The sequence below is a fragment of the Drosophila arizonae genome, chromosome 2, assembly GCF_054131065.1.
Source record: "Drosophila arizonae isolate 15081-1271.41 chromosome 2, UAZ_ARI_1.0, whole genome shotgun sequence".
In the NCBI taxonomy this organism is placed as follows: domain Eukaryota; kingdom Metazoa; phylum Arthropoda; class Insecta; order Diptera; family Drosophilidae; genus Drosophila; species Drosophila arizonae.
Window position 1 is genome coordinate 9,090,758 of NC_142922.1, and position 23,806 is coordinate 9,114,563.

The 23,806-nt window shown below is 41.3% G+C and overlaps 8 protein-coding genes across 19 annotated transcripts; 6 read left to right on the forward strand and 2 right to left on the reverse strand.

The window, feature by feature from the left end:
• Positions 1-295: 295 nt before the first annotated feature.
• On the forward strand, positions 296-3,666 carry Obp99d (Odorant-binding protein 99d). Of its 3 annotated transcripts, none has more exons than XM_089469253.1 (3): positions 296-996; positions 1,083-1,612; positions 1,674-3,666. In XM_089469253.1, exon 3 carries the CDS (start codon positions 2,965-2,967, stop codon positions 3,379-3,381), a length of 417 nt encoding a protein of 138 aa, XP_089325379.1. In that variant the 5' UTR covers positions 296-996; positions 1,083-1,612; positions 1,674-2,964; the 3' UTR covers positions 3,382-3,666. The 3 variants fall into 3 exon arrangements, with proteins under 3 accessions (XP_089325379.1, XP_089325382.1, XP_089325375.1); XM_089469256.1 differs by having other exon boundaries at positions 296-759; positions 1,737-3,666; XM_089469249.1 differs by having other exon boundaries at positions 297-996; positions 1,737-3,666.
• On the reverse strand, positions 3,379-3,984 carry Obp99b (Odorant-binding protein 99b). Its single transcript, XM_018011350.2, has one exon. It carries the CDS (start codon positions 3,916-3,918, stop codon positions 3,454-3,456), a length of 465 nt encoding a protein of 154 aa, XP_017866839.1. The 5' UTR covers positions 3,919-3,984; the 3' UTR covers positions 3,379-3,453.
• A 3,140-nt stretch (positions 3,985-7,124) lies between these two features.
• LOC108616192 (uncharacterized) lies at positions 7,125-10,736 on the forward strand. Its single transcript, XM_018011240.2, has 3 exons — positions 7,125-7,154; positions 9,693-9,962; positions 10,021-10,736. The coding sequence occupies exons 1-3, from the start codon at positions 7,140-7,142 to the stop codon at positions 10,594-10,596; spliced, it is 861 nt and encodes a 286-aa protein (XP_017866729.1). The 5' UTR covers positions 7,125-7,139; the 3' UTR covers positions 10,597-10,736.
• A 106-nt stretch (positions 10,737-10,842) lies between these two features.
• LOC108616291 (uncharacterized) lies at positions 10,843-11,522 on the forward strand. Its single transcript, XM_018011386.2, has 2 exons — positions 10,843-10,966; positions 11,021-11,522. The coding sequence occupies exons 1-2, from the start codon at positions 10,918-10,920 to the stop codon at positions 11,236-11,238; spliced, it is 267 nt and encodes an 88-aa protein (XP_017866875.1). The 5' UTR covers positions 10,843-10,917; the 3' UTR covers positions 11,239-11,522.
• Pcd (pterin-4a-carbinolamine dehydratase) lies at positions 11,497-12,612 on the forward strand. Of its 4 annotated transcripts, none has more exons than XM_018011309.2 (3): positions 11,497-11,800; positions 11,853-12,000; positions 12,216-12,612. In XM_018011309.2, exons 1-3 carry the CDS (start codon positions 11,646-11,648, stop codon positions 12,513-12,515), a joined length of 603 nt encoding a protein of 200 aa, XP_017866798.1. In that variant the 5' UTR covers positions 11,497-11,645; the 3' UTR covers positions 12,516-12,612. The 4 variants fall into 4 exon arrangements, with proteins under 4 accessions (XP_017866798.1, XP_017866807.1, XP_017866815.1 ...); XM_018011318.2 differs by having other exon boundaries at positions 11,856-12,000; XM_018011326.2 differs by having other exon boundaries at positions 11,859-12,000.
• Naa40 (N-alpha-acetyltransferase 40) lies at positions 12,517-13,252 on the reverse strand. The gene is made up of 2 exons (XM_018011281.2): positions 12,882-13,252; positions 12,517-12,826 (listed from the first exon to the last, which is right to left on the reverse strand). The coding sequence occupies exons 1-2, from the start codon at positions 13,250-13,252 to the stop codon at positions 12,589-12,591; spliced, it is 609 nt and encodes a 202-aa protein (XP_017866770.1). The 3' UTR covers positions 12,517-12,588.
• A 60-nt stretch (positions 13,253-13,312) lies between these two features.
• LOC108616281 (uncharacterized) lies at positions 13,313-14,011 on the forward strand. 3 transcript variants are annotated; one of them, XM_089465593.1, is made up of 2 exons: positions 13,313-13,405; positions 13,599-14,011. In XM_089465593.1, the coding sequence occupies exon 2, from the start codon at positions 13,642-13,644 to the stop codon at positions 13,999-14,001; it is 360 nt and encodes a 119-aa protein (XP_089321719.1). In that variant the 5' UTR covers positions 13,313-13,405; positions 13,599-13,641; the 3' UTR covers positions 14,002-14,011. The 3 variants fall into 3 exon arrangements, with proteins under 3 accessions (XP_089321719.1, XP_089321695.1, XP_089321651.1); XM_089465569.1 differs by having other exon boundaries at positions 13,354-13,413; XM_089465525.1 differs by having other exon boundaries at positions 13,392-13,533.
• A 125-nt stretch (positions 14,012-14,136) lies between these two features.
• Kul (Kuzbanian-like) lies at positions 14,137-23,702 on the forward strand. Of its 5 annotated transcripts, none has more exons than XM_018011081.2 (9): positions 14,137-14,253; positions 15,238-15,558; positions 15,619-15,811; positions 15,876-16,272; positions 16,347-17,277; positions 17,335-17,588; positions 17,653-18,371; positions 18,428-18,593; positions 18,922-23,702. In XM_018011081.2, exons 2-9 carry the CDS (start codon positions 15,477-15,479, stop codon positions 20,788-20,790), a joined length of 4,611 nt encoding a protein of 1,536 aa, XP_017866570.1. In that variant the 5' UTR covers positions 14,137-14,253; positions 15,238-15,476; the 3' UTR covers positions 20,791-23,702. The 5 variants fall into 5 exon arrangements, with proteins under 5 accessions (XP_017866570.1, XP_089319669.1, XP_089319610.1 ...); XM_089463543.1 differs by lacking the exon at positions 14,137-14,253 and adding an exon at positions 14,295-14,438 and having other exon boundaries at positions 15,235-15,558; XM_089463484.1 differs by lacking the exon at positions 14,137-14,253 and adding an exon at positions 14,869-15,056 and having other exon boundaries at positions 15,235-15,558.
• Positions 23,703-23,806: the final 104 nt, after the last annotated feature.

Genomic DNA, 23,806 nt, shown 5'->3' on the forward strand with positions numbered 1-23,806 from the left:
TAATACATAGTATAATAATATTAATTATAATATCTGATATTAATCAGCATATAAGTGAATGAAACTAAACTGTAATACAAATTGAAACGTTGAGACAATTAGCAGACTAAATAGCTGAGGGTTATCGTCGATGCGCAGCTGTCAGCAGCTAATCAGAATATGTTTTCTTTTTTTGTGTTTTAATTAACATATATATTATTTAATACATGCATTAGTCACGGTTCAGACAAAAATTTAATATTCTATTCAATTTGCGATTCCGTAGGTTTATCAGCTACCGATTATCTTTGAGCAGAAACAAAGTGCATCTAATATATCTATATATATAAAAGAAAGTTGTGTAAAAGTGAAGACTGCTTATAACTTGATTTGGGCTGAACCAATTTTCATGGTTTTTGATTTGTTGGATTTGTCTCCGCAACGAGTTTAGTATAGGGTCTTAAAAATACTGAAAAAATTTGCCGAATACTTGAAAAACGCGGTTTTTTCCCCAAATGTTCAAATTTTTTTTATACCCAGTAGGCTTGGTAACAGTGACAGTTTTGACAATAGTGTAGAAGTAAATAAACAAATGTAGTCAGTCAGTCTACGGTCTCCTGACCTCGAGCAGACCTGACTATTCAAAAAAAAAAAAAAAAAAATTTTCAAATCAAAAGGAAAAATATTTCAAATCAAAAATCTGCAAAAAATCAAAAGATTAAAACCTGACTGTTCAAAAAATAAATAAAAAATTAAAAATTCGAAATTAAAAAAAAAAAGGTAATTATTAAAAAGTGTATTTTTGGCTTTTTATATTTTCGGACTTTTAAACTTTATAAATATTTCAAATCAAAAATCTGCAAAAATTAAAAAAAAAAAAATCAAAAGATTAAAACCTAACAATCAAAAATAAATAAAAAATTCAAAATTCAAAATTCTAAATTAAAAAAAAAAAAGTTAATTATTAAAAATTGTATTTTTGGACTTTTACAAAAGCTAAATATCTCGAAAGTTCAGGTATTTGTTTGTCTCAAACATAAATTTGTGTAAATTATTTATATTTATATTTCTCGATTGTTTTATATGGTTTTGTGCGAGGGCAGTATTACTATTAATAAAAATGCCGCGTCCTAGAAGATCTAATCTTTCCCGGCGGACCCATAATGCAATTAGGCAACGGAATAGCGCGAGTCAATTATCTGACGAAGAGCGAGAAATCGCCCGAGAAAGGCTCCGCGTTAGTACCCAGGGAAGAAGGGCCTTAATTCGTGCTTCTCAAAGAGAGGCAGCCCGTGAAATGGCAATAAGAAATGGTTCAAGGATTGATTTGAATCGAGCAGCGTTTCGATATGATTGCACCATTGATTACAGCTTGAATCGTTTAGTTTGCATTGGTCCAATGGACGTTGTTTGCTAGCATTGTGGCGCATTGAAGTTTGCTGGTGAAACGCCCGGTTTGTGCTGCCTTAGTGGTAAAGTGACATTGCCATTAGCGGTCACCATAGCCATTGCGTTCCCTGCTTTATGGCGAAACACTAGAATCACGACATTTTCTAGCGAACACTCAAAAATACAATGCCTGTTTCCAAATGACATAATTTGGGGCGGAAAATATTGGAGACGGATATTTAAGGTAATTTACGTTAAAAATTTTATTTTCTATGACTGCCAAAAAAAAATTTTGAATAATGTAGTTTGTTAGATTTCTGTAAATAGTGTTTGTAAATATAACTATAACTATGGCTTTGAATTTAAAGATTCAAGGCCAGATTGGCCATCGCATTGGATCATTGCAACCTATTGAAGATGCACAGCAAAAATTCTTGCAAATATACTTCATGGGCAATATGGAAGAACAACTTGACCGGCGTCAAGAAATGAACACAGCTATGAAAAGAGCAATTCTCCATGATTTGCATGCTTAGAAATTTCAACCAACCAAAACTGTGCAATGGAACGCGTTTGGTGATAAGAAAACTGATGAGCAATGTGATTCACGCGTTGATACTCAAAGGAAAATTTAAAGATGAGGAAGTTCTTATTCCTAGGATTCCGATGAGCTCAACAGATATGCCCTTTGAATTTAAACGAATTCAATTCCCGCTTCGTCTTGCCTTCGCCATGACGATCAACAAGTCACAGGGCCAATCTTTGACTATTTGTGGCCTCAATCTAGAAAATGCGTGTTTTTCTCATGGTCAATTGTACGTGGCATGCTCACGTGTTGGCAAACGATCCGCATTATTTGTTCTTGCACCCGACCAAAAAACGAAGAATGTCGTTTACAACAAGGTGCTTGAATGAAAATCCGATTAATAAATTTATCAGTGTATCCCAGCCTGAACAACATAGCTTTCAACAATTTTTTACCTAGAAATAATATAGAGGGCAATGCAACGTTTGCCGGGCCAGCTAGTTTATATATATATTCTAGTGTATAAATTGTAAGTTATGTCGGGGCGTACGAAAAAGCTAGTTTTTAATTACTTCTCTAAACTTGAAACAAGTTAAAATATTCAATTTATGCGAGCTCTACATATGTGTTATATAGAATGGACACGAAGAGATGAGTAATTCAAGCAAACACTGAATCGCCTCGGCTCCAACTATGCTAGTCACAAAATTATGTACACATGTGACAATTTCTATTGGCAATTATGGTAGTAGCTTGAATTTATGAGGCAGGTAGCGCGCTATAAAGATGCTATCTAGTCAATGACAGAGTTATAAATTGCCATAATAAACTAGAGGCGAATCGAAAGCATAAACAGAACAAGTGCTGGATGTATGTCCGGTCTGTGGCTAGCTGCGGTCCATTACGTGCGAGGGCCAGCAATTAGAATTGTGGTACGCGTCGAGTTCCACGAATTCTTGACTAATGTCAATGTCAAGGCAGGGATCGGAACTGGTTTACTTCACGACAGCGAAGCTACACTCTCCCGTTCTCTATATAAAGCGATGCGTGTGCTCCATATATAAGTCAATATGAAGCAGTTGGAGCTGAGTTTACTGTGCCTGTGCCTCTGCCTGCTGATCGGCCCATTATGGGCCGCCGACACGCCCACCTGGCAGCTGCCCACTGCCCAGGCTGCGCAGCGCATTCAACGGAGCTGCCAAAAGAGCTCAGCGGGCCAGCGGGCCAGCCAGCTGAGGTGCCTCGTGGAGCAGCTGGGCCTGTGGACCGACGAGCAGGGCTACAATGCCAGGCGCATAGCCAAAATCTTTGCAGGGCACCAGCAAACCGAGGAGCTAATGCTGGTCGTGGAGTACTGCAACGACAGAGAGCGCCGGCTGCAGCAGAAGCCCGCACAGTGGGCCTATGCGGCCTACAAGTGCGCCACGGCTGGCACGCTTGGACAGTGGCTGAGGGAGTACAAGAGGCAAATGCAGGCAATCAAATAAAGAGAATGCAAAGTTTATTTTGGCAAATCAAATTGTTAATGTCTGGGTAGTCTGGTCTGGTAGTCTGGGAACTTAGGCCTTGACACTCTGCTGCACCAGCTGCAGATTGGAGCGCATGAAGCACATGCCGCCGCGATAGGCCCAGGTGCAGGCATCGCTGCCTTGGGCATTGTTGTCCGCGCAGTCGGCGATCTTCTGGTGCACTTCATCCGCGTGGTCCACGTGGGAGCCGCCGGCGAGCTGCTCATGGATCTTGTGCACATCGAAGCCGTGCGTGGCATCAAACAGGCCAAAATGCTCGAATATGCACTTCAGGTAGCAACGGCTCTTCTCCTCATCCGCGAAGTCCCACTTCACATACTTGGCCACATCTTCGGCGCTGGCATGCACCTGCTCGGCGCATATATTGCGGAACCTGACCAGATCCTCGTGCGTCTTCACCACATAGCCCGAGCCATGGTCATGGTCATGAGAGTGACCCTCATGGTGATCGGCAAAGGCCAGAGTCAAGCTCAACAGAAGAATAAAGAGTTTCATGATGGATTTAGCTGAGAAGATGCTGGGATTCACTTGACGAGGATTGCAACTGCAATTTAGTGCTGCGTCTGCATTTGTATTTATAGCTAACTGGGAGGGTCTGAATCGATCTGATGATCACCATCTAAGGTCGGCGCAAGCAAATGTGATTGACTGACTCACATTGATTGTCTTATCAACGGGCTAAAGGTGTCTCAAGTAATTGTCAAGTTCCAAATACCGACACAACACACAATCACACACACGTTCATGATAACGTGACAAACAACATCTGCTGCAATTGGAATTCATGATAGACTTTTAGACTCGTAAAACCCGAATTTTATAATTCCAATACGATTTCTGCTAATCGGACAAAGTTCAGTTATTCTCTGAATGACAAAGAACAATCAGTGGCGCCATCTTCAGGTCTTAATTTTCATACTCTAGTAAGTTTGCTCCTAACTAGATTCATATGAAATTCAAAAAGGGAACTGTGCCGCCATCTGTCTGAAAAATGTATTTTGGCGCCATCTGGTAGCGCAGCCGTGAAGCTCAAAAAACACGACTGTATCTGTCAGCTTTGTACAGTGAGCAGCGAACACTTTAGTATTTTAGGCGTTAGAAATTCAACTTCATAAGAAAATAACGTATTACTATTTACGTTTACATGATTTTCTTACCGTTTCAAAAGTATTTATGTAATTTAAATAATTAGCAGGTTTAACTATATTAATCTTACAAGTGTATGCTTACTTTTTGAAAAAAATTATAAATTACAAATATTTATTTTAATTAAACCTTATTATTATTTATTAATTAAAAATCCTTATATGTATATTTCTTCAAAAAGGTTTTTTTATTAAATGTCTTTTACACTGAGTCTGAGTACCAAAATGTTGTATATAATATATTATTAATTAACACTGCATTTTCATTTTTCTCTGTAGAAAGCTTTGCGAAGATAATTCATAGCATTTATTTGATTGGTCGAGCAGGCACTTGATAAGACACACCTGGCTCAAAGAGAGAAACACCAACAGCAACAACCACAACAGCAGCAACAGCAACAACATCTAATGAACTGTTACCTGCCAGATCAGGCTGCCACGAAAAGTTCAAATACTCATTATGCCAATCAAACGGACGGCAAACGTAAAAAGGGAAAGCGAAAGTTCAAGCAATAAAGAAAACGCAACAGGAGGCAAGCAACAACAACAACATCAGCAACAATAACAACAGCAACTGCAGCAACAAATTAAAAACAAAAAGAAACAAGAAATCTACAAATTGTTGATTGACCCCAAGAGCTGTCGGCATCTCCAGTCGTCTCTCTGTCTGTGCAAGTGTGTGTGTGCATTAGGGAGTGTGTGTGTGCGTGGGTGGTTGGGATATGCGCGCAGCTGACAGGCCGACACTTATCACCTCTGCCAGTGAACGTGACTACAGCAAAGCGAACAGCGAACAGAAGTGGCAGACTAAATATACCCTATAAAAAAAGTATATATAAAATAATATAAATATATGAATATATGTAGATATTCATATGCATATCTCAACATACGAAAAGTGGCCGACGCACACTTTGGTTGACCTTCACAAATGCTTTATCAAATCATATATACCTCCTCTCACAGCACCCACGGCTACAGGGTATATTCATCATGCCAGCCAGAGCAGTTGGAGATTTGTTGTGGGGGCAATTTAATAGCTGTTTTTGGTACAAAGTGTGCGGTGTTTGTGTGTAGTAACTAGTAAACAACAACAAATATAGCAACGACAACAACAACATGGGCTACAATCCGTGGTAGTTCTTACCCATTGTGTGGATGAAAGTGAAACTATTGCTGTTAAGCGCATTGGCTATGGACTTAGAATGGAAATCGTTGCTCGCTCGAATCTCGATCGCTGGCCAGACCAAGTAGCAGTCTCTCTCTCTCCTATATCACTCTCTTACTCTTCATCTCTCTCTCTCTTTCTCTCTCTCTCTCTCTGTCTCTGTCTCTTGCGCATTATTCTTGACTTTCGCTCAGTTAACTGCATCCAATTGATTGCGCTGCTAAACCAATTAAATCAAAACTAGACAAAAGCTCAAGAGAAGCAAGATAAACCTAGTTTTAATACCCTACTTCGTTAGAGATAAGATGACTAACCAAAACTCTGATAATAAATAAACTAAAATTGTGGAAATATATTTTTAAGATTTAAAAAAAAAAAGCAAATAGTGAAAATATTTTTATTTACCAAGTTTGTGTTTTTCGTTTATTGTACATTTACAACTTTTATTTAGATAAAATAAATTAAATTATAATTAAATTGGCTAAATATATATTTCTGTAGTTGCTAGTCTTTAAAACTCTACTAGCTAAGTGCTTCTTTCCCTCAAGCCTTCTATCTTTTAGAAAGCCAATTTGATAGCCTGCTCTTAATTGCCTGTTAACGGGTCAAGCATATAAATTCGAAAGGACATAAAAATATGTTCTTGAGACTCGACTTAAATTACCACAAGAATTTCACCTCTAGCCACTTTCTGGACCTGAAGAGAAAACCGACAACTCGACTATATATCTTAACGTTCTTCACATTAAGGACACTTCCTCCTGCTGTGCTGCACGAGTGAACTGCGATAACCTCCAGCTGGATGCTCGAATCTGGGCCAAATTGCAAATGAAGTTCCTGCAGCGAGTCATAAAGCGCCGCCAAACCGAGCGCCGACCACAGCGCGGCAACTGCGCAGCATTTGACGTTGGCGTCGACGTCGCTGCCGCCGTCGAAGGTATAAAAGGTAGAAGACCGCCCAGTGCTCGCTCAAAATCCAATAAGAAACGCGCGTGCGCAGCCGCCGACAGTTGCGACTCGTGAGATCCCATGCTAAAGAGCTCCGTTATAGTTCGCGTTGCATTTAGTTGTTGCTGTGCACAGGCATAAGTGAAATATATACATACGTAGTATATATATAGCATATACTGCAATATAATTTATAGCAACTTGTTTTTAATAAAGTCACAACGTGTCGTGCGACGTCCGCAAATTGTGCATTTTAAAAGTTTAAAAACGAAAACTCAGCAAAAATAAAAGTAAACAAAAGTCAAGACGAGAAAAAAGGAAAGAAAAAAAAACATAAAGTAAATCAGAAAATCCCGAGTGCAGTTGACGATTTATGTGTTAATTTTTTGGACATTTCCTGAGCTTCCTGCGAACACGCTCAGAACTCAACTTGCATACCAAAAAGGCAGAAAACAATGCACAGCTTTAAGGTAAATGCTAACCACTGGGCGATGGGTATTTATTGGGGCAGACATTGCGACAGATCAACCGACTGACAGACAGACGGACCGATCGAGAGACAGACAGCCCCATTTGTTATAGATTCCACGCTGGCCGTGTGAGCACTTTCACTTTTTAGCTTTTTGCCAGGTTTAAGGTTACACATTAGTGTCCATTTTATTGCCTTTGAACTGGTCTCTGATCTCTTAGCCATGACTCGGGCCAACCGCTGTTGGCTGACTCAGCGTCTAACATGCAAAACTGGCAATGCAAGCTAGTTATACAAAAACAAAATACATACAAAGCGAGCGAGTGCGCACATACATTAATACATAAGTGGACCGGCCACAAATCGTAAATCATTCATAACTCTACATATTCAGTCAAAACACAAGCACTAGAACACGGCGCAACTGAAAACTTAGTCAGAACTAAATGAATATTGTATGGGATACGAATTGAATTAAATGAGCAGACTAAAATTACAATGTAATATAGACTATAACTATACCCTAGCTGATACTAGAGCACTATATTGGATTGAGCTAAACTTTTCTTCTTGTGGGATATTAATGTATGTCATATGGGAGTCTAATTGGTATACATTCATCAAGAAGAAGACACCATTATTATTATCCATATAAGTAATAAGTCTTTAAACTTTTATATTCCAGTTCAGCTTAAACTTTAATAAAATAAAACCATATTTTTAGCACCACTATAAACTTTAATCAAAAAATTGTAAATCGCAACAAAAAATTTAAATTATGGGCTAAGCAATCAAACATTCGAGCGTAAACTGAAGTTATGCCAAATACCTAACAAATTGCGTGTTTAAAAGTAAACAACAAATTTAGGAGTGCTACCGATTCACACCTATTGCCGATCATAATAATAATTGTTTTACTATACATATTTAAATAATCTTACTAACAAGAGTTAAGCATGCTCAAAGTTCAACCAATTATTTAGTGAAATGCTACAAAAACCCACTGAAACTTCATTATAGAGCAATAGATCATCTTGGTTCAACGTTACTTTTTTTCTTTCAATGTTTATGAGTTTTCCAATGCTCACTTGGCACACCCACATCATAAAAAAATAGCTGATAATCGGCTATTTTTGAGCCTAGGCTTTTAAGCCTAAGCACTGCCAGGGCCAAGAGCGTGATCTTCAAAGGCGAACCGCATTAACTTGTGCAGCAGCGAACGATCTTCGTAGTTGTGGTTGTTGTAGTTGTTGTTGTTGTTGTTGTTGTTGTTGTTGTTGCTGTTGTTACTATTGCTGTTGTAGCTCCGACTTTTGGCACTTAACATGGCCCAATTTCGAGAATTGAAGTGCACTTACTTACTTCATCATCATGAACAGCATGATCATCATCATTATGATCGTCTCATGATCGGCACGAGCTGTGCAATTGTTGCTATTGCTTTTTGTTTGCTGTTTGTTGATTCAATTTCAAACAATTGGATTCATTTCAAAGCCAAAAAGGAAAAGCGTTCAAAATTGCCCTCTGATCGTCTTTGGAAAGCACACACACACAGACAGACACACACACATCTATAGATCGGAGATCGGGTAATGCTTGGCGGGCAATCATGAGCTGGTGCGTGGGCGGAGAATGTTTTTTTTTTTGTTTACTTCTTTGTTGTTGTCCATGGCCAAAGGAAAGTCAAAGTGAAATGCATGGAAAGCAAAGCCAATTACCAGCTGCAGCTCCAATAGGGGAAGCCCAGCAGATATGTCTCTAGGGTAATCTGAGCACAGTCGGCGCACATTACAATTGGGAGTGAGTGGGGCGTGCAAATGCTAAGATCAAGATCAACGAAAACTCGGTCACAGATCGCACTCCCCAGCATATGTGTGTGTGTGTGAGTGTGTAAGCTCATTGCACGTGTGTGTGTGGGTTACAACTTCATGGGCTGGCGCATTTCCATGCCAAGTGGTCAACTCGTTTAACCGGACCTATGACAAAGCTGCCTAAGGAAAGGCTCAAAATTCCATTGGTCTCTAGCCCATGTCGATCGCGTTGGTCCGCCGTCCGGTTTGATCGGCTTCCATAGTAATCCAATTAAAGGAACAATCTACATTTCAATTCAAAACTAATGAACTGTAGTTAATTCACAACAATGGGTAACACACATGTCTATAGATCGTTCTATTTGTTGCTGCTGTGATTGTTGTTGTTGTTGCTCGTGTTGTTGCCTTAGCACGTTTTTTTGAATGCAATGGTTGCTTAGAGATCGAAGCGAATCGATCTCTCTACTCTGCTTTGGCATTTGAAAGTCATGTGCGCTGACGTCGAACTTGTGGTCTTCCATTCAGCGCCGGCTTCCTTGTCCGCAATTCCCAAACTTCCGTCAAAGATTGGACACAATTATGGCGAAGGTGTAAACAATTCATTGATTGATGATCGCTTGGGCAATCAATTAAACTGCGTTAAATGGTCTTGGTGACAAATCATGGACTTGCCCACAATAAAGCTAAATATAGCTAATGTCTCCTTACTCTCCCCTCCACACTTTCAGGTCAAACTGCTGGCGTTGCTCTTGGCGCTCTCGCTTTGCATCAGCTGCTGTCAGGGCGCGCGTCGGCTGCGCAAGAAGCCCAAGGTCTACAATGCGCTCATCACCACGGACGACAATCTGACATCGAGTCGGGCCTATCCGGTCATCCAACCCACCATACACGAGCCGGGCTATGCGCCATTCGGGCCATTTAATCCCTTTGGCTTCTACAGTCCGCCAATTGTGAGATTTGGCCAGCCTTTGGTGCCAGGTCTGCCGCCCAATGAGCGGGTAAGTTGTTCGGCAACAGCTACAACTATAAATAGTTAATCTTATTATCTACTTGCAGCTGCCGTATCCACTGCCCACAGCGCCGCAATATCCGCCTGTTTACGCATCCTTTGATCCTAACCAGCCCAACATTCTGCCTGGGGAACAGCAGCCGCCACCGCAACCGCAACAGGAGCTGGCACCCCAAGCGCCAACAGTTGATGAACATGGGCCTAAAGAGCTTAAGGGCAAGGAGCAGCTGCCGTTACCTCTTAATGATCGGGGATTGCCGCCTGTTTTGATACCACTCTCATCCCAGTTCAACGATCAGCCCATGCATCTACCGCCCTATCCCTTTCAGCAGTACCCAGTCATCTATGACCAGGCGGGCTACGTCCGGCAGCGCGAAAACTACTTGCCACCCTACGATTACTATCCCAGCCAAGGATACCCGACGCGTAGTCCTGTAACTGATGCGCCGGCCGTTCAACAACCAGAGCCGGAGGTGAAGCCTTTGCCACTGGACAGCCTGGATGCAACGCCCAGTTTCGATGACATCAAAAATGGGTCGGAAAATAAAAATATCGATGTGCCCGATGTACCGCCGCCACCAATACCTTCGGGTCCAAAGCGCCCCAGACCAAAGGATAATTGAGGCGTTTTTGGGGAACCGCCCCTTACAAAATATACACGTATTTATTACCATTTTCTTTAAGCATTTCGATTTGATATATTGTCGTTCAATAATGTAATTTAATAAGCTTAGTAAGTGTTCATCAAAGATAAATAAATTAATAAAAAAAAAATCTGAGGTGAACGCACTTGGTAGGGAAGACCCTCGGGATATGCAGAACAGAGCTGTGCCCAGCTTTCACTGCGATAGACCCGAGGGAATCGGATTATCTGAATTGCTTTTGCCTATAAATGCAGCGTAAACAGCAGACATTGCCTCAGTTTTTACTGAAAACTTGTCGAAATGAAGATCGCATTTCTCTTGGTTTTTTGTTGCTGCCTTTTTACTTTGGGTAAGTCATATCTATTTTATTTGATATGTATTTTAGAATCCATTTAATCTATAGCCTTTGGACATGACATCGCTGGCACCAAGGCCCCTTTTGTGCGCAGTCGTTACAGCTTACGTTGGCGTAAGACTACGACAGTGATGCCAGAGACTACAACTGGGCGTGTCGTCGAAACCGTTACGTCAACGGAACGTCGGAAAGTGGGCACCTCTACAACCAGTCCGGATTACGATTACTATGGCAACGGCGAAGCAGATAATATTGTGCATAAGTAAACAATAATTACAAGTCTGTCAATGTCAAAGTGTCAATATATACACATTCATTTATATAACATATGCAGCATCAATAATGGATAAACAAAATATCAATAATCACAATTTAAATTCAAATTTAAGCAACGGTTTGATTTTCAAGAAACTGTCAATTGCTGAAGAAGAAGCTAACAGCGCGCTGTTAAACGACATACAAGAATTTCTGTTAAGTTAGTCAGATAACATGAATTTTGCTACATAAAAAACTTATTACTTTTGAATGGTGTGACCAGATTTAGTTTAAATGGCTTTTTTGTATTTAAATCAGCTGTAAAATTATATCATTTTCAAAGGCCACACTGCACTCAGCTGTGCTCTCGTGGTGAGCAGCATACCCGGTTTAGGTATATGTAAACCAGTTATTTAGAATGTTACTAACAAATAAATATGCGCAAAACATGCGAAGCTTTCAAAAACTTGCAAGTCTGCTTAACGAGCGAAACAAATTTTGCTGGCCAACGACTGCAACAACAAAAAGATTGAACGTAAGCCAATGGAGTGAAGGGTCGCAACGCTTGTATTGGTGAGTATAAGCTGCGATTATTGACAAGATTTGAGAAGCTCTGATTGCGCAGCAGCAGCAGCAACAGATATGAGAGCTCAGTTCTGTATACGACAGCAACGAGAGCAGCAGCAGCAGCAACTGGTGTTGGCCATTTAAGATTTTACAGCAAACAGCAACCTCTCACAGCAACCGCAACAGCGAAAAAACGAAAAATGGTGGTAAGTGAATAAATGCATATCTGGGGCAATAAAACCTATTGCGAAATATTGCAAAAGTCGGAAATCAAAATGTGTCTTATTTATCTCGGCTTGAACGCACTTATCGCTTGAGGCCACGCGAGGTCAGCAACTGGCCCCCAAGGGCAGTGAAGACTGCCAAACACAGCCACACTAAACTAAACACTTGTTGCTTCTACAAATTTACCCAATCCTAGGCCAAACTGACTGAACAGGAACGCGCTGAGAAGCTGCAGCCACTGCTGGATAAAGGCTGGAGTTTGGTTGAGGGACGCGATGCTATATACAAGGAATTTGTACTAAAGGATTTCAATCAGGCCTTCAGCTTTATGACTGGTGTTGCCTTGCTGGCTGAGAAAATGAATCATCATCCCGAGTGGTTTAACTGCTACAACAAAATACAGGTTACCCTGAGCACCCATGACGTTGGAGGCCTAAGTAGCCAAGACATCCGCATGGCCACATACTTTGAGGCACAGGCAAAGCTACTAAGCTAAATGTATTAAAATAATTGATATATATTTCGTTTGTACCGCACATAAAATATTGTTGTTAAAATGATTAAAGTAATCAGCCCAGCATGGACTTACTTAATATCTGATAGTCAGCCTCTTCCAATACATCTGGTGAAGTCTCATCCTTGGTATAGCCAAGCGCTTTGAAAAATGTCAACGAGTTATAATTATTGTTTAGCACGGTGAGCACGACTTTTTCCAACTTCCAAAGCCTAGCACAAGCCTCGAGCGTTTGCATCATGAACTTTCCAAGACCCTTTCTTTGATACTCGGGAGCAATTTGTATTTCGTAACTAAAATGCGAAAGTGTTATTAATGTGATACATATTCCAATACTCAATTATTTACCAGTAGAGCACACAGTCGCCACCGTCCATGTCGAAGCGAAACATGGTGTAGGCCACGGGTTGCTTCTGTTGATTTTGGGCCACCAAGAAACGCGCCCAGTTCTTATTTAGTTCAGAATGTTTAATCTTTGGCTGCCAGCCCATTTTAAGCTGCTTGTAGAATGGGCCGACATTCTGCTCCGCCAGTTTAAATGTCCATTTCAGGGTCTTTGCATCCATATCGCTCTTGGCGCGGCAATATAGTTTAAACTCCTCACCAGAAGGCGACTTGTAGCTTTCATATGGTAGAGTGTCAAGTGGAACTTTGGCACGGGCCGCGGCTTCGACAAGTTTGTGCTTGGCCGCAGAGCTAAGGTCATCCCGATTTGTCATTAGTATATTTTCTTTTTTTATACAAACTGTTTTGTATATTTCTGCTTGCAGAGCGTGCCGTGCACTTCACTTTAAAGCGGGAAACTAGTGTTGCATATAAATCAAAATGCAGCCCTGGTTATTACTTCGAGTATTGTAGAGCACTGGAAATCTGTAAGCAAGTAAACAACGCAAACACTTGGATTATTATTTAGTTTATTTCTTAAACAAAAAACGACGGCCATTATATGTGGATCTAAAGGGAATTATACACAGGGCTTTAACATTTAAATATCAACTACGTAAAATTGGATATATAAATAAAAGTTGTTTAAGTGTTATGCTGACGTTATCATTTTGTTTTCAGCAAACAAGAACAAATAACATCTACTGCAGGAATTCCTCAAACAATGTTTAAAAAATCGAAGCCCAAAGTAGAGCCACCGCCCACAGCACCCAGTCTAGAGGAAATGCTTGCGGATATTGAGTCATTCGAAATTCCTCAACCGGCAGAGAGCAATGCCAGTAGTAATGCTGCTTTGGAACACGCTCTGCTTACAGAGCCTGAAAACTTAACTCTTGAGACATGGTGGCAAATGTTTGACGAATATGACCAAAAAGTTAAAAAATTGGCTGTAATGGAAGGCACACTAGAAGCAAAAAAGCAAAATTTATTGACGTGCAAAGAAAAGCTTGAAAAGAATGCTAAATGTCTACGCAAGGGAATCCAAAAGCAACAGACGTTAATAAAAGAAGTGGTTGATTGTTGAGCTGCAGAAATTTTATTTGTTTATCATCAATTCTATCGCATACAAAAATCAGCAGTTTTATATATCGATAACCGATTCCTATTGCTATTGTTGACAAACACATACACAACATTTGTAATCGGGTATGTTGGTAGGCTGCGCTCAGAGAGTATCGATACTTGTTACCTGCAGCCGTTTTTTTATGTGGGGAGAAATAAAATAATTGTTTTTAAATTATTTGCATTAAAATGAAAGCGTTAAATTAATTAAAGAGTGAGTTTTGTTAATTGAAAATACCATCTTAATAAAATGCACACAACATAAAGAACCCAAAATTTATTTTGGGCCTGTGAATAAGCCAGAGAACAGGTTTAGGCCAGAAAAAAACTTGGCTGGCTTACCATTTACGCCACAGCGTTAATGGCAATACAACAGCGAGCGGAGGTCGATTGTTTTGCGTATGTGTGTTTGTGTTTATGTGTGTGTGTGTTCGTGTGCTTTTGTAGTTGTTTTAATATTTTGCCTGTGAGTTAGCTAAATCCAATTACCAAATCGAAAAGTGCAACAATTGTTATGTGCAGAAAAATAACCCCTCTCACACTGGCTAATTGAATTTTACGTATTTTATTTTGGCTACTTAACAACAACAGCAACGAGTAGAATTTTGGTTCACTTCAAGAATACACACAACCACATACACAAGCAAACAAATACACACAGTAAAGGATTATTATTCAATTTAACGGCTGTCAATAGTGTAAAAGAATGCAATACATTTAATGACCAAATATAACTGTGTGCAAAAAATCTAACAGTAATTTTCACGGGCACACACAAACACAAGCACAACGCTTAACATGTTCGTGTATAAAGGTGCGCGCGTGTGTGTGTGCGAACAAAGTGCTAATAAGATGCTGATGCCTGAATGTTGATGCTGTGCTTCTTCTTGCCAGCAGTTTGTTGCTTTTGCCATTTATGCAAAACATATACGTAAATTTTGAACAAAAGATGTACATACATATTTTATTGTTTTGATCAGTTACGAATTTCGCCAGCTAACGAACTCGCTGCAAAAGGTGAAAGCAAGATTTGTTGTTGTATTATTACACTGTTGTTTGCTTTTGCTCAAGTGGATGCTGTATGTGATATTTTGTATGAATTCGTATTTAAAAAAGTGCAATTTCTTTGTGCGCTGCTCGGTCTACCGTTATTGCAATAATCTTATTTATATGTGTTTTGCTCATTCTCTTGCAGCAGCTACGCGTGAGATGTCGCATGTTGTTTGCGTTGCGGCTGTAACGGATTTTTTCAGTTTGGCAATTCTTATTGGCAAAGCAACAACTGCTGCAATAATGTAAGAAACGGCGGGCTAACAAAGGTCAATCGAAGCCAGCAAACGCAGCCTAGAACTAGTTGGGTTTCCACAGACACTCACACACAAACACACACACGAACATAGATTTTACAGCACACATATACACAGAGTTAGAGCAAGCATGGGCTGGCTGCTGGCGCTCCTGGCGTTGCTGTTGACCATCAGCGAGCTGCTAGCAATCCCAACGCCACTCAAGCTACCAGGTAAGGCCACAAATTGAACTTTCTCTAACCACTGTTTGGCTAACCTACGCTCTTATTTAGGCTACACACATAAACTGACGCCATATATCAAGCACTGGGAGGCGGCGAACTTTGATCGCGCCGTGCTGCAGGCAGCGCAGCTGCGCCATTTGGAGCAAGCACGCGCACGTCGAAAACGGCAAGTTGAGCCCTCAAGTGGTTCACCTGTGGGACTGGCGCACACAATTCGCCTGAATTTCTCTGCACATGACAGGTACGTGCGTGGGTTGATACTGCAACTCATTTTTTACACACAAACTGATTCATTGTGTTTACAGAGACTTCCTGCTGGTGCTGCGTCAGCAACCCAATTCGGTGTTTGCGCATGATGTTCAAATTGAGAATACATTGGGGGCCATCGATTACGATGTCTCACGCATTTACACGGGCAGCTTGGAGGACGATGAACAAGCCCATGTTCAGGCAATACTCACAAGTGATAATCTCCTAGATGGTACCATTGAGACGCAAGCGGAGCACTATTATATAGAGCCAGCGCAGCGATATTCACAGCAGCTGGCGGAGAGTGGCGTACACAGCATAGTTTATAAGCTGAGCGATGTAAATATGCAGCATCAGAACTCATTTGCCAGTGGCATATCCTCCCAGGCGCCTGTCAAGACGCACTGTGCCAGCGAGCGATTGAGACGTAAACGGTGGCTGCCCGAAGAGGAGGTAAATAAATAAGAAATACAATACAATATATTTATATTCATATATTTTACTAATGCTTTAATTTTCAACCATAGCATGTCACAGTACCAAATTATAATCGCAATCCTCCGCTGCCGTTGGATTTAGAAGTGCCCTACAATGATGATTTTCGCGTGCTCGCCTCTGAAGAGGATCGCAGCGACGAGGAATCTAAAAAGTCCACAACATCAACCATGCGCAGCACAGAAAGTTTTCTGGCCACGCTAACGAAACCTACGCCCAATCGCAACATACTTGTAAATAACTATAATCCCTCCAATGTTGGCGACACCAGTCGCAGCTACAACAGCAATACCAATACTAATAGCAACAGCAACAACAATGTACGAAAATTGTACACGAAACACAAAAATATTATCGTTAGCACATTCAATCGACCCATAGAACCGGAATTCGGTACACCCTATGAGGAGCCCAATGCCAATAATAACAACAGCCTGCCAAATAACTTTTTCAATGCAAATTGGACAACACTTTCAATGGGCAACAACGACCGACCCAGCCACAAGACACACGTGGAGATCATTACCAAAAACGGTGCCACTAAGAAACCGAACATCATTGTGAACAACTACAATCCGGAGATTATATTTGCACCCAATCCACACAATCCCAGTTTTAATAGCATGTTGATGACGAATCTGTTGAGTGGGCGAGGCGATGATATACACAACGCTCCGCGCCTCCTATATGATCGCAAGACAACTTGCATGCTCTATTTGCAGGCAGATCACACGTTCTTCCAGAAAATGGGCAGCGATGAGGCCTCCATCGAGGCCATCACACGCCACGTTCAGCGTGCCAATTCTATTTACCGTAATACGGACTTTAATAACGACGGAAAACCCGACAACATTACGTTTATGATAAAGCGTATTAAAGTGCACAACATGAACGCCATGAAGGATCCTAGTTATAGATTTCCCGGCAACTATGGTGTGGAAAAATTCTTGGAATTGTTCTCAGGTTAGCAATTAACTCCGTTTTGCAATTTCCTTATAATATCCTTACATTCAATTACAGAGGAGGATTACGATGCCTTCTGTCTGGCCTACATGTTCACATACCGCGACTTCGAGATGGGCACCTTGGGTCTAGCTTGGACGGGCGATCTGAAAAATGCGGGTGGTGTTTGCGAAAAGAACGGACACTATCGCGGTTCCCTTAAATCCTTAAACACAGGCATTGTAACGCTCCTCAATTATGGAAAACATGTGCCGCCCGCCGTTTCGCATGTTACGCTAGCTCACGAGATTGGCCATAACTTTGGCTCTCCCGTAATTAAATCCTATAATATATATCAAATGTGTATAACTAACAAAGTCTCTTACCCATCGACAGCACGATCCGGAGCAGTGCACGCCAGGCGGCGAGGATGGCAACTTTATAATGTTCGCACGTGCCACTTCGGGGGATAAGAAGAATAATAATAAATTCAGTGCCTGCTCCTTAAAATCCATTGAGCCCGTGCTGAACGCCAAGGCGCGTTCGATGAAGGGCTGCTTCACGGAGCCCCAGTCATCCATTTGCGGTAATGGTGTAGTCGAGCCGGGCGAACAATGCGACTGCGGCTGGGAGGAGGACTGCAAGGATTCGTGCTGTTTTCCCATGTCCCGGCAGCCGCATTTGGATGAAACGCCGTGCACACTAACGCCGCATGCGCGCTGTAGTCCCTCGCAGGGACCCTGCTGCACCACGGATTGCAAGGTGAAATTCGGCGACAAGTGTCGCGATGACAATGGCTGCCGGGATCCCTCGTTCTGCGACGGACGCGTGCCCCAGTGCCCGCCATCGGTGAACAAGCCCAACAAAACGATTTGCAACAAGGAGTTTGTATGTTACATGGGTGATTGTACGGGCAGCATTTGCTTGGCTTACGGACTAGAGTCGTGCCAGTGCATACCAGGTCCACAGGATGATCGTATCAAGTCCTGCGAACTATGCTGCAAGCTGCCTGGTGAAGATAATCCCTGTCGCAGTTCATTTGAGTGGAACGAGGCGCCCTTCGATGTGCCCGATATGTACTCCAAACCTGGCACGCCTTGCAATGATTACAATGGGTATTTTATGGCATTCCAATAATTTTATTATTTACTAATCTCATCGTGTTCGACAGCTACTGTGATGTCTTCCAAAAATGCCGTGAAGTGGACCCATCGGGTCCATTAGCCACGCTGCGTAAACTGCTGCTCTCCGAGGAGAGTATTGCTACCTTCAAGAAGTGGGTGCAGAATCATTGGTACACTGTAGCTCTGGCCGCTATTGGAGTCTTTTTATTACTGGTATGTGATGAATCTCAATTTTCTTACATATTCGGAAACCCGAAGAAAAATTATGTTTTGTTATGTTTAATACGTTTTTGTTTGACAAGTTAATGCGTGTGGTCACAAGTATGCTGAGGGATCAGTATGAGGCCAAAACGCAGGCCTTGGGCGATGGTGAGGCCAGCAATGTACCTGAAACTGAACCCCGTAGAGCTCAGTTCATTGGCCATTGATCTCAATAGCTTATGTAGAGCCAATCTATGCTTTATTTCATGCACTCATACGCAACCCAACCACCCAGTTTTATTTACCATAAATATAATAATTTACTATATTCTTGCCACAGGTCATGAGCACAAAGCTGCTGGCGAAACGCTCGAATCTGAAGCTTAAGTCAGTGACCATCATACACAGTGCCACCACGGAAACAGTGCGTCTGCCGGAGAACAACAACGGTGTTATAGTACACACTGCCGTGCGCACTAAGGTGCCATTCAAGAAAAAAGTTCGTGGCGAACGCAGCAAGAAGTCAGGAATCGGCTTAGCAACAGGAGCAACAACAGCAGCAGGAGTACGTAGTAGTGCGGCAACCAAGGGCAGCGGGAATATGGAGCCAAAGAAACCGAGCAGAACGCAGGCAGTGAACAAAAAGAAGCTGAAGTCAAGTGCCGCTGAGGAGGATTCAACCAAAAAGTCCAAAAAGCTGGGCAAGCATATGAAGGAAATCATCGACTACTCGCATCGCAACAACAATGCAGCTGGCGCCGATGATGCCTCAAATCTGTCAACCACTAACAATCACATGAACACCTTCGGCAAAGTGCAGCGCTGGCTGTTGGAATCACCGATTGTGGCACAGCCACTGTCGCACATAGATCATAGCTCGCGTGTGCACAAGGTGATGAGCAAATCACAATCAACGCCCGAGCGGTTGGTGCAGAAGACTCCGCAGAAGACCAAGTCCATGGGAAATCTCTCAAATGAGAAGGTGAAACTGCAAGTCGTCTACAAGCCGCCGTTCAAGTTCTCGTTGCGTCTGTCCAAGAAGCCCAAGGTAAAGACGCACGTGGTGGGCGTAAGCGCTGGCGCGCGTCCAAAACGTGCGCAGAAGGCGCAGAACACACGCTCCAGCGGGCAGGCGGCCACAACATCCAAGGCCCCCTACACAGAGCGTACCAAGCGCACTGCCTTGCTGCTGTGCAACGAAGCGGATGACGATAATCAAATACTGACGGTAAGCGAGCCCAACTACGAGACACTAAAGCCGCCCCCGCGCAGCACAGAGCACTGCTATGAGAACGTGGAGCTGCCCGGAGCCAGTGCAGCCACTGAGCCTGCCGCCACAAGCAAACCTGGCAGCAGCAGTAGTGCTGCTGGCAAGATAGCGCCCAGTTCTTCCAATCGCGCTGGCCTAGAGGCTGCAGCTGCGCCTGCGTCGCAGCGCAACTCTTATCGGCGCTCCAATTCGCTATCCACGCATAATCCATTCGCTGTAGCGCCGCGACGTAGCAGCAGCAAAACGGCCAAGCATGAGTCACAGCCCGCCGGCGGATCAATAAATCTGACGCGTAACTTTGGTAGCACGCAAAATCTGATAAATCTCAGTCAGAACATGGCTAAGTCCAAGAAGCGCAGTAGTCTGAATCTGAAAGCGAGCGCAGCCAAAAACGGCAAAGATCCGCCCACAGCGCTAGCAGCTGTGGCATCCCCTCCAGCCGCAGCGCCGCAACGTCGCTCCTCTTCCAACGCAAATCTGCGCAGAAATAGCAGCACCTCCAATGCAACGCCCCAGGCAGCACCGGTCCCGCCCACGCGCAATACACGCAACAGCTTCAGCAACATTCCACGCGCCAGCCTCAATGGCCAGAGCCAGAGCAGTGTCTCCGCAGCGGCGACTGTGACGGCGCCGAGCTTTTCACGTCAATCGTCTACAAGCACAGCGACAACAACGTCTAGCGGAATGGCACCGGCGCTACCGCTGCCTTCCTCCCTCCCTCTACAACAATCCGCCTCCACAAGCGCCATGCCCAGTCAACGGCAAGCGACGCAGCCGATGCGACGCAGTCTAAACAATTTCCGAGCGCGTTCCAATGCGACAACAGCTGCCGCTACCGCTGCTGTTGCTGCTGTTGTACCTCCACCAACAACGCTGGACAACGAGTTACCATCGGATCTGGAGGTGGTTGTCTCTGACATTGAAAACCTGGTTAGCTAAGAGCAGCACAGTTGCTCGTATCCATTTCAAAGCAACCAAGTGAAAGTGATAAGTCCTAAAGTTAGTTATACAAATTGTCGCATAGGTTTACATGCATATATATATAAATTTAGATTTGTATATATATACATAAATACATACATATATGTACTTTACACTGCCTTAAACTTGCCGTTTCTGCTGAATATGTGAACGCCACGCCCCTCCACACATACCAAACCGACCACGAATCCCGCATTAACCAAGCAAAAGAAATAGTCATATTCGGAATGCCGAATTTTAAATATTCTTGCAGCTAAAAGGATCTATTATATAGCGCATGTGTAAGATGCATCTGTTATTGGAGAGTTATGAAGCTAAATACGATTTTTACTCAATTATATCTATAGATAAATAAAAATTTTACCCATTCTCCTCCACATGTGGACATAATCTGGAATTAAAAACAAAAAGCTCCAGTGATTGGTAATAGATTGGTAATAGATAGGCATCTTCTTCTTTACGTTATGTGTATATATTTATATAGAACTATGATCCACACTGCAAGGCTATAAAAATGCTAACAACGCTCGTGCTTATGGCTTCACTAACACACAAATCGATACCATTGAATATTCACCTGACACACCCAACACTTAAGGTGTACACCTAACACCCAACACCTAACACCAACACCAACGCCAATGCCACCGCCGAAGCCAGATGCACTCACCGCACATTGTACCTTTTACTACATAATATTTAACTGTATTTACTGTTGTATTGTATTCGTGATCTACGTAACTGTATCTTGTAACTCTGTACTTTTATCTATACCTATGTGAATTGTGTTCAGTTGTCGTAATACGATCGATCGTGTTGTATGTATGAATCAACAATATCCTAACTAATTTGAAATTTATACTAACGTTCCACAATTAGAATTTCATTAGCTTTGAAAAACAAAGAAAACCATAATGAAACCGGCCTAGGCTAAACTATTTTTGTAAAGCAAACAATTAATAATTATTGCAATAGACCGATGAAGAACTAATCTAGATATTTATCTATATATACTACACACATCTGTACATCGATACAACGAAACTCGATCGCTACACAGTTTCAAACTGTTATTGTATTTATCTCTGTTTTATATGAATTCCTACACAGTATTATGCTATCTTTACATATGACATATCTTTATTTTCTTAAATCATGTTCTCTACGTTTCGAACAACGACCATTGTCTATATAAACTTCGACACACAGAAAAACAATATAAGGTGCTATTTTAGTAAGGAATGTATAAACAAACATAAACGAAAATTTAACCAAGAACATTTTAAAACAAAACAAATGAATACTCTTATGAATACTTTCCAAGAAGATCAAAAATGTTTATAAGATTTGTAGTTGAGATGGGACGAGTGTAGCCAAGTGGTTAGCCCGGGAAAGTTGCAAGTAATATACATAAATGATATTAGTAACAATTATAACCAACGATAACTGTCAATAAATCAAAAGTAAAATGCATCGAATTGTAGTAATTAGTAGTCGCAACAGAATCAAATGAAACTTAATAAAAAGCAGTTTAAACAGTTCTCCACTCTGCAGTTATCCCCACATCCGCACATCCACACACACACACCATTGCCTGCGCCATTCTTAGAAGTAGTGTATATAGGAAATAAAATCGAAAGACAAATAGTTTTTATATGCAAACAATAAAAGATTAGAAAGCAATAAAGAACAAAACACCTAACCGATATTCAGTACATACGATAGTCACGTAGCGTATCAAATCACAAAGGAAAGCAGACGGCTTGCGGAGATTTAAGAAAACGAGCCTCAAATAACTAGCGTTTTATAGTCTAAGCTAATTGAAATAATCCCTAGATATTTACATATGTATGTAAGTAATGTGTTGAAAGCTCGTCGTATTTTAAATTGCGTATAGTTCTGATATGTATTTGCATTATCGCATTGGCTGGACAAAGTACTCATAGATGGGGGCGTGCAATGAGCACATGGGTATATGGTATATTTTTTTGGAATATACAACACATTAATAGGAAGTCAGTCATAAGCTCAGCTCAAATGATCAACCCGAAACAAGTGGAAGTAAAGACAGTTAACGTAAACGCGTAGGCAAGTTATGAAACGGAAAAACAAAATTACGCGACAATCGCTTTGAAATGCTTATTAAGAAAATTAAAAGTAACATAAATCGAAATATAGTATTAAGTTTATCTTAACGAAAAAACCCATGAAAATCTCACACGAACACCTATTGATAACTATTTAAATACGAAACTATACAACGCGCAGATTATTTTATGACATTAAGGTATCTCGGCAAAATCATAAAATTTACCAAAAAAAATACAAAAATTAAAAAAAAAAAATTGCCAATGTTTATGTATTGTATATAAAAACTGCAAATAATTATTATCTAAGCTGAAAGTATTTTGAGCGTGACAGAAAGACTATTTTAGCGCGAAATGAACCATTTTTGTGTATTGTACATAAGAAATTTATTGATTTTAAATTATATATATATGCATCTATATATACATATATGTATATATATATATATATATATATATATATATATATATATATACATAAATTATTTAGTCGTAAAACTGCAAAACGATTTTGAAATCTGTGTGTGTACCTCAATTGTAATTAATTTTATTTGTGTATTCCTTTTGACAAAGGGTTTGCACCCACTTCACTGGTTTGATAATAACTATTTTTTATAATTTAGCTAAATGAATTTTAAATACACATACTCCAAGAATCACTCGTAGAGAACCAAACCCCTAGTTAAATAACAAAGTTTTAAATGTTGTCAAAGAACGTATCAAGTACGAAAAGTATTTCTGTCGTCAATTAAATAACGCGTAAATCGAAAGCCGTAAAGCAAAAGCAAGCATAATTTAAGTACAATAATTCTTAAATAATATAAGTTGCTAACAGAGAGACAGAGAGCAAATGTGTGACACTTAAGTTTTACTTAATAATAATAATG

What these genes read in the sequence shown, in the direction of transcription:
- Naa40 (XM_018011281.2), bottom strand. Translation starts at nt 13,252, where the DNA reads ATGACAAATCGGGATGACCTTAGCTCTGCGGCCAAGCACAAACTTGTC. An exon ending in GGCGACTGTGTGCTCTACTG is followed by an intron (nt 12,827 to 12,881) that starts GTAAATAATTGA and finishes TTCGCATTTTAG; the next exon opens with TTACGAAATACAAATTGCTC.
- Kul (XM_018011081.2), top strand. Translation starts at nt 15,477, where the DNA reads ATGGGCTGGCTGCTGGCGCTCCTGGCGTTGCTGTTGACCATCAGCGAG. An exon ending in ATTCTTGGAATTGTTCTCAG is followed by an intron (nt 17,278 to 17,334) that starts GTTAGCAATTAA and finishes ATTCAATTACAG; the next exon opens with AGGAGGATTACGATGCCTTC. An exon ending in CCTTGCAATGATTACAATGG is followed by an intron (nt 18,372 to 18,427) that starts GTATTTTATGGC and finishes CGTGTTCGACAG; the next exon opens with CTACTGTGATGTCTTCCAAA.
- LOC108616192 (XM_018011240.2), top strand. An exon ending in GTCTGCCGCCCAATGAGCGG is followed by an intron (nt 9,963 to 10,020) that starts GTAAGTTGTTCG and finishes ATCTACTTGCAG; the next exon opens with CTGCCGTATCCACTGCCCAC.
- LOC108616291 (XM_018011386.2), top strand. Translation starts at nt 10,918, where the DNA reads ATGAAGATCGCATTTCTCTTGGTTTTTTGTTGCTGCCTTTTTACTTTG. An exon ending in TTGCTGCCTTTTTACTTTGG is followed by an intron (nt 10,967 to 11,020) that starts GTAAGTCATATC and finishes TTTAATCTATAG; the next exon opens with CCTTTGGACATGACATCGCT.
- LOC108616281 (XM_089465593.1), top strand. Translation starts at nt 13,642, where the DNA reads ATGTTTAAAAAATCGAAGCCCAAAGTAGAGCCACCGCCCACAGCACCC.
- Obp99d (XM_089469253.1), top strand. Translation starts at nt 2,965, where the DNA reads ATGAAGCAGTTGGAGCTGAGTTTACTGTGCCTGTGCCTCTGCCTGCTG.
- Obp99b (XM_018011350.2), bottom strand. Translation starts at nt 3,918, where the DNA reads ATGAAACTCTTTATTCTTCTGTTGAGCTTGACTCTGGCCTTTGCCGAT.
- Pcd (XM_018011309.2), top strand. Translation starts at nt 11,646, where the DNA reads ATGTTACTAACAAATAAATATGCGCAAAACATGCGAAGCTTTCAAAAA. An exon ending in GGGTCGCAACGCTTGTATTG is followed by an intron (nt 11,801 to 11,852) that starts GTGAGTATAAGC and finishes CTGATTGCGCAG; the next exon opens with CAGCAGCAGCAACAGATATG. An exon ending in CGAAAAAACGAAAAATGGTG is followed by an intron (nt 12,001 to 12,215) that starts GTAAGTGAATAA and finishes ACCCAATCCTAG; the next exon opens with GCCAAACTGACTGAACAGGA.